Genomic DNA, 12014 nt, shown 5'->3' with positions numbered 1-12014 from the left:
TTTTAATAAGGATGTATAACTCTGTGAATATTTAGTAATCGATTACTCGTTGGATTTACGGAGTGATACTCAAGTACTTGCTTGGTGAAAAATTTAAAAAATGGAAACACAAATTATACCATTTGTAGGTGGTTCTATGATCGTAAAACCCTCAACATTAACCCTAGTACTGCCACCTAGAAATAGTTTATCAGTTCACTGCAGTGCCATGATGCTTATTAGCCTCTGCATCTCACTGTGCCGAGTTGTTTTACAGAAATTTATCAGTTTTACACCATGTTATTTTTTTGTTAATTTTCTTTAATTTCTGAACATTTTAGAAAATAACATTGAATGTATTTGTTTTGCAGAATTGAATGCAGAATTTCATAGTGTAAAATAAGTTACAGTGGATTATGAAATTATTTAGTTAAATCAAATAAAAGTAGAAAAATTATGTTTTTATTTATTTGATCATTAAACATATTTGTTTATCTTATTTAATTATAAATTAATTATAGCACTTAACCCTTTCATGCCGAATGTATCCTTTTGGCACACCCGCGCGCATGCCGAATGTATCCTTTTGGCACCCCCGTGTAGATGCCGAATGTATCCTTAAGGATACATAGATTTCTATTTTTAGACGGTCACAGTGCAAACAGTAAAAATAACGTTTAAACATGTTTCTTGGCACCGTTGCTCCATGGATGTTATGATAAACACCAAATGCATTCGATATTTTAGTATTGGGCGTAAAAACACTGTTAAAATATGTTTTTTCAAAGATTGTTGAGAAAAAAAAAACCTCGTGAAAAACAAAATGGCGGAATCATAAACAATCGTGGTCAGGAGTTTCATTTCGAGTTGAAACATTGAGAAAACTTAACCTGTGGTCATGAAAGTCGTTTAACTTGAACAAAAGTAGTGATTGTACGTATATTTTGGAGTTGTGAGAAGATCGATATTTGTAAAACAACCTGAAATCGAGACTTTGATTGTCGCCATAAGGTGCACGACTGTAAATAATTATTTCTTGTTGCCGTTTGACAGTCAACCTTTCATTACCGATTGAGTCAGAGTCTTTTATCATCGTTTTAGACACTCTCAGGAGTCTGTACAAAAAATGTAGTATAACAACCTCACTCAAGTAATTTTTATTCCCTTTTTGACAAACTGTGATTCCATTAAATAACCCAACAATATAACAGAAAATTAAAAAAAATAGTTTCCATTGTCCTCACTAAATTTTAAAATCAAAATTTATGATATGAATCCTCCTATTCAATGAGTATGCAGAATTATAAACTAAAACAAATTTCATAGCTTCCAAATGTTATTACAAACTATATATATATCATGCAGCTCCCTGGTGTAAGCTTTCCATCAATGAATTTTAAAACTGCATTTTGCAGTAAAACATGTACATGATGTATTTTAATCCCTTTTTGGCAATAGTTTTCAACGACTTGCATCTGTGTGTACATATCATGAGTTTAAATAAAACAGTACCCAGTAGTTGTCTGCATATATTATCTTCTTTACCTCTACTGCATGTGATTAATAAATTTAACTATGATGAAAATAAATTTATAAAATATTAATTGCCAGCTTTTGGTATTTATTTGTGCTGCTTTAACAAACATCAGTTGATGTATTTGTCAATTTTATGCATCCTAAATTTGGACTACATAGTTCAAATTTAATTTCAACAATTTTCAAAAAAAAATCAAATCACTAGGCTCTTTATCTTGAGATACAGCTGAATATTTGCTTATTTGTAGTACATTTATTAATGCTTAAATATTTTTTTATATTATACAACCTCCATGACCCAAATCGAATTTATCGGAAATTTCATGGATTTAGAACTTTTAAAAAAAATCACTTTTAGGGTTCATTTACTTTTATTTATTGGAAAGCTTTATCTCATTCACATGTGGAAGAATTAAGGCATAATACTGGGGTTAAGTCATAAAGTAATGAAGTCCCATGTCGATTATTATTGCAGTTAACAATTATTTTTAATTAGTTCAGTAATCGCACATCAACGCTGGGGGTATTATACACCTCGTCTGGAAGAGTTATTGTCCGTTATCGAGCCCGAGTTATCTTTCTTCTTTCGAAACCGTAAACAAATGGCAGCCAAAATCTACGTAAACGACAGTCTCGATTTAGAAGTATTATTGCCAAGAAAACAGGTTTTGAAAGAAAATAATTCAGTACCTCATAGAAATAGAATTTTAAAACACACGTGTGCTTAAGAAATGTTGCCGAATGGAAGTGAAAGTGATATACGGTAGGCAATGACAAAAATTATCTTCTGACTCAATCAATCTACGTTTTCGACACACGTTTTTAAGGTAAACTGCTTCTCACTCTATGAAAAGGTTACGGACGCTCAACCTATGATATTTATCTACATTTTATCAAAATTTGACCGCACAACTCGCTACGGTTCCTGAGTTTTCAATGACCAAAACTATGAGGTCGTTTTTGCTGAAGCACATGTCAAATAAATCCCAGTCAGGCATATGGCACGTGCAAATAAATTTTCGGCCAGGGAATCCCGCGAAAAAAATAAATTCAGTAGTGAAAGTGTTAAGGAGGCTCGAGGGTATAAAAATTTCAGAAAAAAGTAAACATTTATTTTTCATTACAAATTTTATTCATTACCTTTAGTAGTTGTTACTTTATTATATGGTACAAAAATAATTCCAAAAAAATAATTCGTGTTTGCCCCAGATGAATTTTAAAATGTAGATATCATTGAAAACGCTCAAAATTATCTCCCTTTGGTACAATAATGCCATTTTTTGGCATTAAAATGGAAATATTTTTAACTCATCGGTGAATTATTTTTTATTATTATTTTCAATTAAGCTGTACTTAAAAAACTAAACTATTGTAAAATTTGAGCGATTTCTGTAATTAAGTTCTTTTTTTATTTCTCCTATTAGTTCAACAGAAAAAAGGTACCTTTACAAAAATGTATGCTTCTTTCGAAGGCAGATTGTGAGCGTAAATGAACAGTGACCCCATTTTTTTATTTTATTTTTGTAATAAGTATAAGATAAAGTTCATTTATAGAAAAATATAGTGATATCCTATATAAAATAAAAAAATCAATTTAGAGCCGCGTGCCACCTTAAAAGTGAAATAGCTGTCTTAATATTATATTTTCCTTATTTCGTGAAACACCACTTCATGTCAACCCTGGTAATTTAAATTTAAACCAAGAGTGTGGTTTCAATGTTATTGTCCTATCCGAGGAAAAAAATGTTTATAGTGTATTGGTTTGTTTCTTCAACTAATTTATTTATGAAATTTTAATCAATAATTAAACTAAAGAAATCTATCATCACTGGATTTTGTCCAACAGCAGAGTTTTTACTTTAGCATCAAAAGCGATACCACGTGTATCCAGGTTTCCAGGTGTCCTCAAACGTTGTTATATTTTCATCATTTTCAAGATCATCCTCATCAAAACATAAAAATCCTTTATTACAATCATCGTTTAGAATTATTTCTTCAACAAAATCATGATTTTCAGGGTCTACTTTGACGACTTCCATTGTTTCAAACTTGAAAGTAAACAAACTACGGGGTCAAATTTGTCATCAAAATAATTTTAAAATGGAATGCTGGAAGCAACCAATAAAAACATCTCTCTACGGGGAAATCCTTCTTCTGACGTAATATTGACAAAAAATAAGAATATCTGCGTGATTTGATTGGCTAGAACTCGAAACCTTTACCTTATTTAGAAAGTCAATATAGCGACGACCGGCACTGAATGAAACTACCCAAAGTTATCAATATATCGACGACCATCAGTAGAGTAAAGTTATACAGGTCGTCACTATACCAATGTCCTGCAGTACTAGGTTAATACCTAGGACTAGATAAAAGTCAAATTATTTTTTTACCATTATTGATTAATTTTAGCTCATTTACTATGCGTACTAATTATGTTAACTGGCCAAGTAATTTATTAACTTAATAAAAAATTATTACTCAAACAACAGTATTTGGAAACTATAAAACAACAGTATCAATTTTTGGAAACCTTAGAAAAACACATTTAATGATCAGCAAAGGGATGATAATTAGAACTTACAGATGACATTAATCATTTTTTTAGGGTCGATACATTGTGCAATGAATTTGGTCTTATTTAAAAATGTAATCTTGTCAACTTCCAAGGTACTGATTTCTCAAATTTGTTAGGTAACCATCAGTCCTGATGATAAAAAGACAAGATCTGACGGTACAGAGGTGTGTGTGGGGGTGGGGTGACTTAGATTAGCTAAAAGTGTCAGCCTTTGGAAAGTGCTCTTGTTCATTTATCCTACATATACCTTTTAAGGAATTCAAAATGACAGTTAATCGGAAACATTAGAATAGTAATCTTTTTATTTTTAATTTTTAATAATATATAATGTCCCGGGTCAGGTGCTCTCAATAGAAATATAGTTTGTCTAAACTTAAGAACATTCTAACAGGAAATGGGTTAGTCAAGTATCATTTTGGTAATCGATACTTCATGCTCCCGAGCAATTTACGCCAGTACTCAAGTACTCGTTGACAGCCTTAATTTTTAAACACTATACCTTTGTAAGATGGAAACTTCCAAATAGCCTAATTATGGACTCTCCGTGCTAAAAACAAGCACATGCAGCAAAACACAAAACACCATTATAGATTTTATAATTTCAACAGTTACATAGGTGTTGTAGGTTATTTATTTATTTGTACAACATGAGTACCACATACAATGATCTTTCACTAGTAAGGATATAGAATAAGAAGTATACCTGTTGTTCTTTCCCAAGTTTTTCTTCTAATTCTTTAATAGCTTGTTCATAATCATTTTTCAATTTCATCATTTGTTTTGATCTTTCCATTTCCTTCACAAGTTTTGTTTGTATTTCATGGACCCTCCCCTCCAAAAATCGTCTTTCCTTAGACATCTCTTGTTCCTCTTCTTCTAACCTGAATAAGAAAACAATATACATTGTAAGTCATAATGACATTAAAACATATTTCTGGGAAAAAAAGATTGACCGACTATCCTAAACATTTCCGAAAACATGTTCTGCAGTAACATTTTGGCTCAGACAATTATATAAAAAAAAAATAATATAATAATTACTCTTGAAGACATATTTAATTTTTTTGGTTAAAATGTAGCTCTAGACTTGTGTCAAATGCACAACTGAATTAAAAATTTTGAAATAAAAGTTCAGGACACTTTGGACTCGCATTGGATGCAGGTTTAAAGATTTTATTTTTTTACAACTTTTTTCAACAAGCAGGGACTCCCAAACAAGAATTGGATTTGACATGGTCTTATTAAAGTATTTATTTTCTTCTGGAACCAAATTATTATTTAGTTTTTATAATACCACTTTTCCAGTGTGTTAATTCATGAAGACAATTTTTAAATTTAAAGTTGCTTGTTTATCGATTACCTTTAAACAGTTTCCCTATTTTCCTATTTATTTTCAATATTATACAGTAATATCAAACAAAACATTATTTGTTAACTCATAATAAACCTACAGTTCTTCTAATTCATTGATACTGCGCATGAATGCTCCAAAATCAGTTGATTGCATTTTTTCTTCTCTCTCCTCCTCCAAATATTCCTCTACCTAGTTTCAGAGAAGAAGATTTTTTAAAGTTAGAAAACATGATAAACAAATTGTGTAAAATTGTCCTTAGAGGGCACTAACTCCTTAAGGGGTCAATTTTGGTCATATGAACTTTTTTGAAGATCTCACCTTGCTGAACATTTTTGTTGTTCACACTATGCAGTTCATTGTTTATCATTAATAACTTTCAAGATAATAACTAACAAGAGGCTGTCACAACGACAGCAAACCGGATTTATTAACATTTATTTGTCTCCTGGCAATATCACAAGAACCATAACTGATGAAGTGAAAGTGAAAATCGTCAATATCAAATTTGACCTGCATTTTATCATCAGTATCAACATATTAAAATTTGAAAGAGCTTAGGTTGAATGATTCATGAGTAAATGCAACAACATGAATGGAAACGTCATTTTTTTATCTTTCAAGAACCATAACTCCTGAACGGTAAAAGTTTTAAATCGACATTATTGAACTTGACCTCCATTTTGTCATCTGAGTAACAACATATTAAAATTTGAAAAGCTTTGGTTGAACAGTTCATGAGTAAATGCACGGACACGACTGGAAACACCATTTTTCAATCTTTCAAGAACCATAACTCCTGAACAGTAAAAGTCAAAATCGTCATTCTTGAACTTGATCTCCATTTTGTCATCAGTAACAACATATTAAAATTTGGGAAGCTTTGGTTGAACAGTTCATGCGTAAATGCACTCACGTCTGACACGACTGGAAACACCATTTTTCAATCTTTCAAGAACCATAACTCCTGAACGGTAAAAGTCAAAATCGTCATTCTTGAACTTGACCTCCATTTTTTCATCAGTAACAACATATTAAAATTTGGGAAGCTTTGGTTGAACAGTTCATGCGTAAATGCACTGACACGACTGGAAACGCCATTTTCAATCTTTCAAGAACCACAACTCCTTAACGGTAAAAGTCAAAATTGTCATTCTTGAACTTGACCTTCATTTTGTTGTCAGTAACAACATATTAAAATTTTAAAAGCTTTAAATGCACGGTTCATGAGAAAATGCACGGACAACATTTGGTGCCGCCCGGTCGCCCGACCGCCGTACATCCCCAAATCAATAACCGACATTTTTGTCACAAAAATCCTGTTAAAAACTGCAAAATTTCATTACCAACTTAGTGGCAGCAACCCAACAATGGGTTATCAGATTGAACTGAAAATTACAGGGCTGATAGAACTTCATCTAATGAAAACTTTCACCCCAAGTCAGATTTGCTCTAAATGCTTTGGTTTTGGAGATATAAGCCAAAAACTGCATTTTACCCCTGTGTTATATTTTTAGCAATGGTAGCCATGTTTTTTGACAAAACAGTTAATAAAACAAAAACTTTATTCTAGATAACTTTAAGGATTATTCAGCTCAAGTTTTGTTGGAATTGGTTCAGGGCGATGGACGCCAAGTCATGCCACATGCAGTTCCTTCAGAAAAGTGAGCTAAAATGCAACTTGTAAAAAAAGAGACATATTTTGCTACTATGGTCATATAGCAAGAAAAACTTAGTTCTGGCAATGTCATGAAGACAGAAGTATGAAGTCAACACATTAGTCAGACTGAATTCTACTGTCAGAAGCTGACAATGTATAATAGGTTTAAACCTCTTGATATACTGATAATAACAACTTACTTCTTGTGGTAACTGATTTTTTAAATCGTTCATCTTTGATTCTGTATCATGTACAATACTCTCTGTTAAATTCAATGCCTTCACAATTTTCTGAAAAAATAGTTTTATATCAATATCTTTTCTATTTATTTTTTAGCATTAAAAAATTTCTGTCACTGTTGTTTCAGGATCTAATGCATTATGGGTAATATTTTCCAACGCCTACACCAAAACATTATTTTTTACTAAAATTCATCCTTAATAATAGAAACTCAACCAAATCACGTTGTTTATTTTTCATTTGGTATTCCATTGAATTCAGAAACAGCCAATACAGAGGACTTTGAAAGCGAATGCATCTTTAATCTTATGGTTAAGATTAAACAGATTATGCCTGTATGCAGATGTTTGGAGTATTTAAATTTCATTAACAAACAAGAATGTGTCCATAGTACACAGATGCTCCTGGCTTGCACTATCATTTTCTATGTTTAGTGGACTGTGAAGTTGGGGTAAAAACTCTAATTTGGCAAAAAATTTAGAAACATCATATCATAGGAAACATGTATACCAAGTTTCAAGTTGATTGGACTCCTAACTTCTTCAAACACTACCTTGGCCAAAAACATTAACCCGAGGCGAGGACAGATGAATGGATGCATGGACGAACAAACACACACAGACCAGAAAATATAATGCCCATAAATGGGATGGGCAAAAACAGTTAATACATGTAGTTTTTTCACTGACCCTCCTTAGCCCCCCCCCCCCCCCAAAAAAAATAAAATTTTATAACATCTATATTTAATTCGGTGGTTTTTTTTGGAAAAAAAAGTTTGTTTCCAGTTTTTGGAGAAAAAAATAATTTGTTTTTGATTCTGAGAAAAAAAAATTGTTTGTTTCACCCTCAGCTGCCACTATATGTAATGCTAAAATTGAAAGAAAAAAATTGTTTTCTACTTGTCGCGAAAAAAAAAAACCATAGCCCCCCCAGAAAATCAAAAGGTTGCTGCCTTAATCTATGTTATATATGTAAATGTATGAAAAAATTTAGAGAGAATTATATCCTGCCAAACAATTTTCAATGGTTAATATCTCGAAAACAAGCATGCAAGACCACAGTTTTTGTCTGCTTATTTATATAGCTCTTTTATTTATATTCTATTGATTTATAACAGTCTTTTAAAAACTTTTTATTTTGAGAAGCAAACTTCCCGAAAGTTAGCATTGATGGTTTATTGTATTACTTTAACAGGGTTTAAGCTAGGATTTTGAAGGCCATTAGTCACTTTGGCACTATGAAAATCAACCTTTTTTGTGTAACAGCAAGGGACTTTATATATAATGGCATGATTGGCAGTCAGTATTGTATGATTTGACTGTATCTTAGCCCTTATTATGAAAGATTCTGTCATGGGATGTGGAAACTATCATACCTGCCAACTATCCCAATTTTCGCGGTATCATCCCAATTTTCATCCCTCAACCCGAATCCCAATATCAGGATTGTAAAACAAGTCAAAATCATGATTTTCACAAAATATACCCGAAAAATTATTGGTTACCAATTTTGAAGTTTTTCTGATCAATTTTTAAAAATCTATAATTTTACCTGGGGACAGATTGTGTAAAATTCAAAAATTTTACGGACACCATCAAGAGTTGGTTGACGGTTATGGAATGACCATTTCACAAATGATTTTGGATATGTTCCTTACGTCGTAACTACAATTCCCTTCCCTTTCATGAATGTGACCTACCCAATTAAGACTATTTACCTGATTTTTTATTACATAAGCAACACAATGGGTGGAACATGTGGAGCACGATCTGTTTACCCTTCAGGAGCACATGAGATCCCCCCTAGTTTTTGGTGGGGTTCGTGTTGCTTATTCTATAGTTTTCTATGTTGTGTCGTGTGTACTATTGTTTGTCTCTACCTTTTTTTTCATTTTTAGCCTTGGTGTTGTCAGTTTATTTTCGATTTATGAGTTTGACTGTCCATCTGGTATCTTTCTTCCCTCTTTTATGACAAGTTTACAACCCTGCGCTAATCAACGGTCACAACAGGTGTTAAATTTGTTGTTGCAAGTAATCGGATTACCTGATGGGTCATAACAATCCTCATAATTAATTAGTATTTGTAAATAGAAATTCAGTCAGATGGCCTTTGATTTTTAATCAATTTATCATACAAGCACCGCGGGGGGGCGGATGAATTTGCAACGTTTACCGTAGTTCCATGACAACATCGTAATTAACAAAAAGATGAAAACTGTAATGAACTCTTACAAAAAACATCGTTTATCTTGAAATCCATAAATCAGACATGTGAAATTGATGCCATTTTGTATACACTTCTACTGTACTTAATGAGGTGAAAATACGGCCATGTGTTCCCAGATGTGTGTAAAAATAAAATCTTTGAGTGACCTCCGATTACTGCCTTCTATTAACTTGTTAAGTCTCAGAAGGTTCTGATTGCTTTTGATAGATATTATATGAATATTCATGATTCTGTATATTATAATTTTTGGGAATATGATGAAATATTTGAGGTACAAACAAGGGTTTGAAAGTTTAATAACATATACATTTCAAAAAAAATACAAGGGAACGTTAATAGCCATAAAATGTACTTTTTTATTAAGTTTAATAATATATTAATTAAATAATAAGGTCCAATAAATAAATCTAGATAGCTGTGTTCATATCAAAATCAATTTTTATAAATCACCCCCCTTTTTGTGTATACAGAGTTATTTTCCTTGCATGGACAATTTTTGGTTTAGTTTTGATTGGAAATCAGCGGTGATAGTTTTTTTTTTTTTTTGCATTACACAGCCAGTTTATTGCGATTTAAAGATAGTTCAACCACTTGCCATTGCACACGAGATAGTAAGGATACTGAATAATGTGGTTTAACAACAATCAATATATGTATTTTCAACATGTTCAACTAAAAGAATTATAGGAATCCATGCAGTAGCAGCAGCTAGTTCACTTCGAATGCTATTCAATGCATTTTTAATTTCAGTCCTGAATGAGATTGGTTTACAGATTTCACTGTATAAATATTGTAACTGATATACAGATATGAATTTACTTTACTTTTATACATACAAGTATTTACAGTGATCTGACATAATTATTTTGTTTGAAATTTCTCAAATAAAAATAATGTTATATTATTTTCATTGTTTTTCAGTGCAACGGGTATTTTAGTCCGGTAGAATAATTGTTAGAAGGTTGTTGTTTATTTTTATTTATAAGCATTCACAACAGGGCCGTAGCGTAATGGAGGCAAATGAGGCAAATGCCTCACTTTTGAAACGACGACCAAACTTTAGAAGTGTCATTTTTTTTAATTATGTATTTTACATTATCAATATGCGAGTTTCGAGTTTCCAATTATCTACCGGCACACTACATACAGTGTGTCCACTCTGCAGCAGCGATTGCAGCTTTTACCATAGCGGTGACGGTAAAAAAAGAAGTGTTCCGAATACAAATACAAATAAAAATATTGAAACAAATCTTAATGTCGTTACAAAACTGATTGAAGACGGGTTCTTCAAAGAGAAAAAAAGATGAAAAAGGTAACTCATGAGTCTTATCACCCCCTATAAGTATGCTGGCTTATTACTTTCCTTGGTTTATTTTTGAATCGATAACGCTATAGCTACCAATGTTTACAATATCAACTCACTGAACAACAAATGCTAATCGGTAAAATAATTCATTGACCAAAAATAAAAAAAAAATATTCATAATTAATTTAAACAAATCATGAAGCGCCTTTTCTATGGAAGTCTTTGGTGTATAAGGCAATTCATGATTTTTATTTATCTTTAATAAAAAAGTATGAAATATATTTTTGGTATTGTTTGAAAATATTTATAAAATGTTCTCGTCTTCTAGAAGCTTATAACTTGCTACTGGACATAAATATATATTCATGTATATACATAAGAACGCAGGGTTTCCGCTGGCGGTCGCCATTTTCGCAATTTGCGAAAAAATAATAATTGTGGCGATAAAAATTTGTCATTTGCAAAAGAATTTGGCGAAAGAAATATATAGAACGATTTATTTTCCTCCATCTTGTTTATTTACTTTTTTCGAGTTTCTCGGACTTTACCCGATCAGACAATACTCAGAATTCACCTTGACCTCATTAAGATTTGGACAGAAAATAAATAATCAGCTGATTGCATTTTATAGCTATCGACAACAAAGGACTAATTAATAAAGGTGTTGATTGAATTGTTTGACAAAATGATATGGTTAAATGGCTTCTGCTAAATGTCACATTTACCACTTTGCGACGCACGTGTTTGAAGCAAACTTTTGACGTCTCCTCTCCTTTTAAAGATAGTTTAGAAAAGAAAGCTGTTGTTGTGACGAAAAATTTTCAAAAGCAAAAAAAATCTCCGATTTAAAACTCTAACTATCCTTTGACTTTAATATAGGTAATTGATTAGGGAGACTACTTTAAAGTCGTTTGAGTGACACGCGTGTTTCAAGCATAGTTTTACGTCTCAACTTTTTCATTTACGATGGTCAAGAAAAGAAAACTGTCGTTATGAAGAAATATATCCAAAAGGTTGGGAACAACCCCTCGAATGAGAGTAGCCCTTAAATGTTATGGCTACACATGAAATGAGGGATCAAAATATCATGTGATAAAAGCTTTTATTTTGTTGTAAAAAACACTTCTTAGTACAAAAG

The 12014-nt window shown here is 31.8% G+C and overlaps 1 protein-coding gene across 1 annotated transcript; it reads right to left on the bottom strand.

Moving 5' to 3' along the window:
- Window positions 1-4573: 4573 nt before the first annotated feature.
- LOC143057169 (uncharacterized) lies at window positions 4574-7390 on the bottom strand. Its single transcript, XM_076230417.1, has 3 exons — window positions 7305-7390; window positions 5545-5636; window positions 4574-4974 (listed from the first exon to the last, which is right to left on the bottom strand). The coding sequence occupies exons 1-3, from the start codon at window positions 7335-7337 to the stop codon at window positions 4728-4730; spliced, it is 372 nt and encodes a 123-aa protein (XP_076086532.1). The 5' UTR covers window positions 7338-7390; the 3' UTR covers window positions 4574-4727.
- Between the last annotated feature and the right edge of the window lie 4624 nt (window positions 7391-12014).

This window comes from Mytilus galloprovincialis, chromosome 13, assembly GCF_965363235.1.
Source record: "Mytilus galloprovincialis chromosome 13, xbMytGall1.hap1.1, whole genome shotgun sequence".
In the NCBI taxonomy this organism is placed as follows: domain Eukaryota; kingdom Metazoa; phylum Mollusca; class Bivalvia; order Mytilida; family Mytilidae; genus Mytilus; species Mytilus galloprovincialis.
Note: the sequence above shows the minus strand (reverse complement) of the source record. Positions and strands in the feature narration are given on the sequence as shown.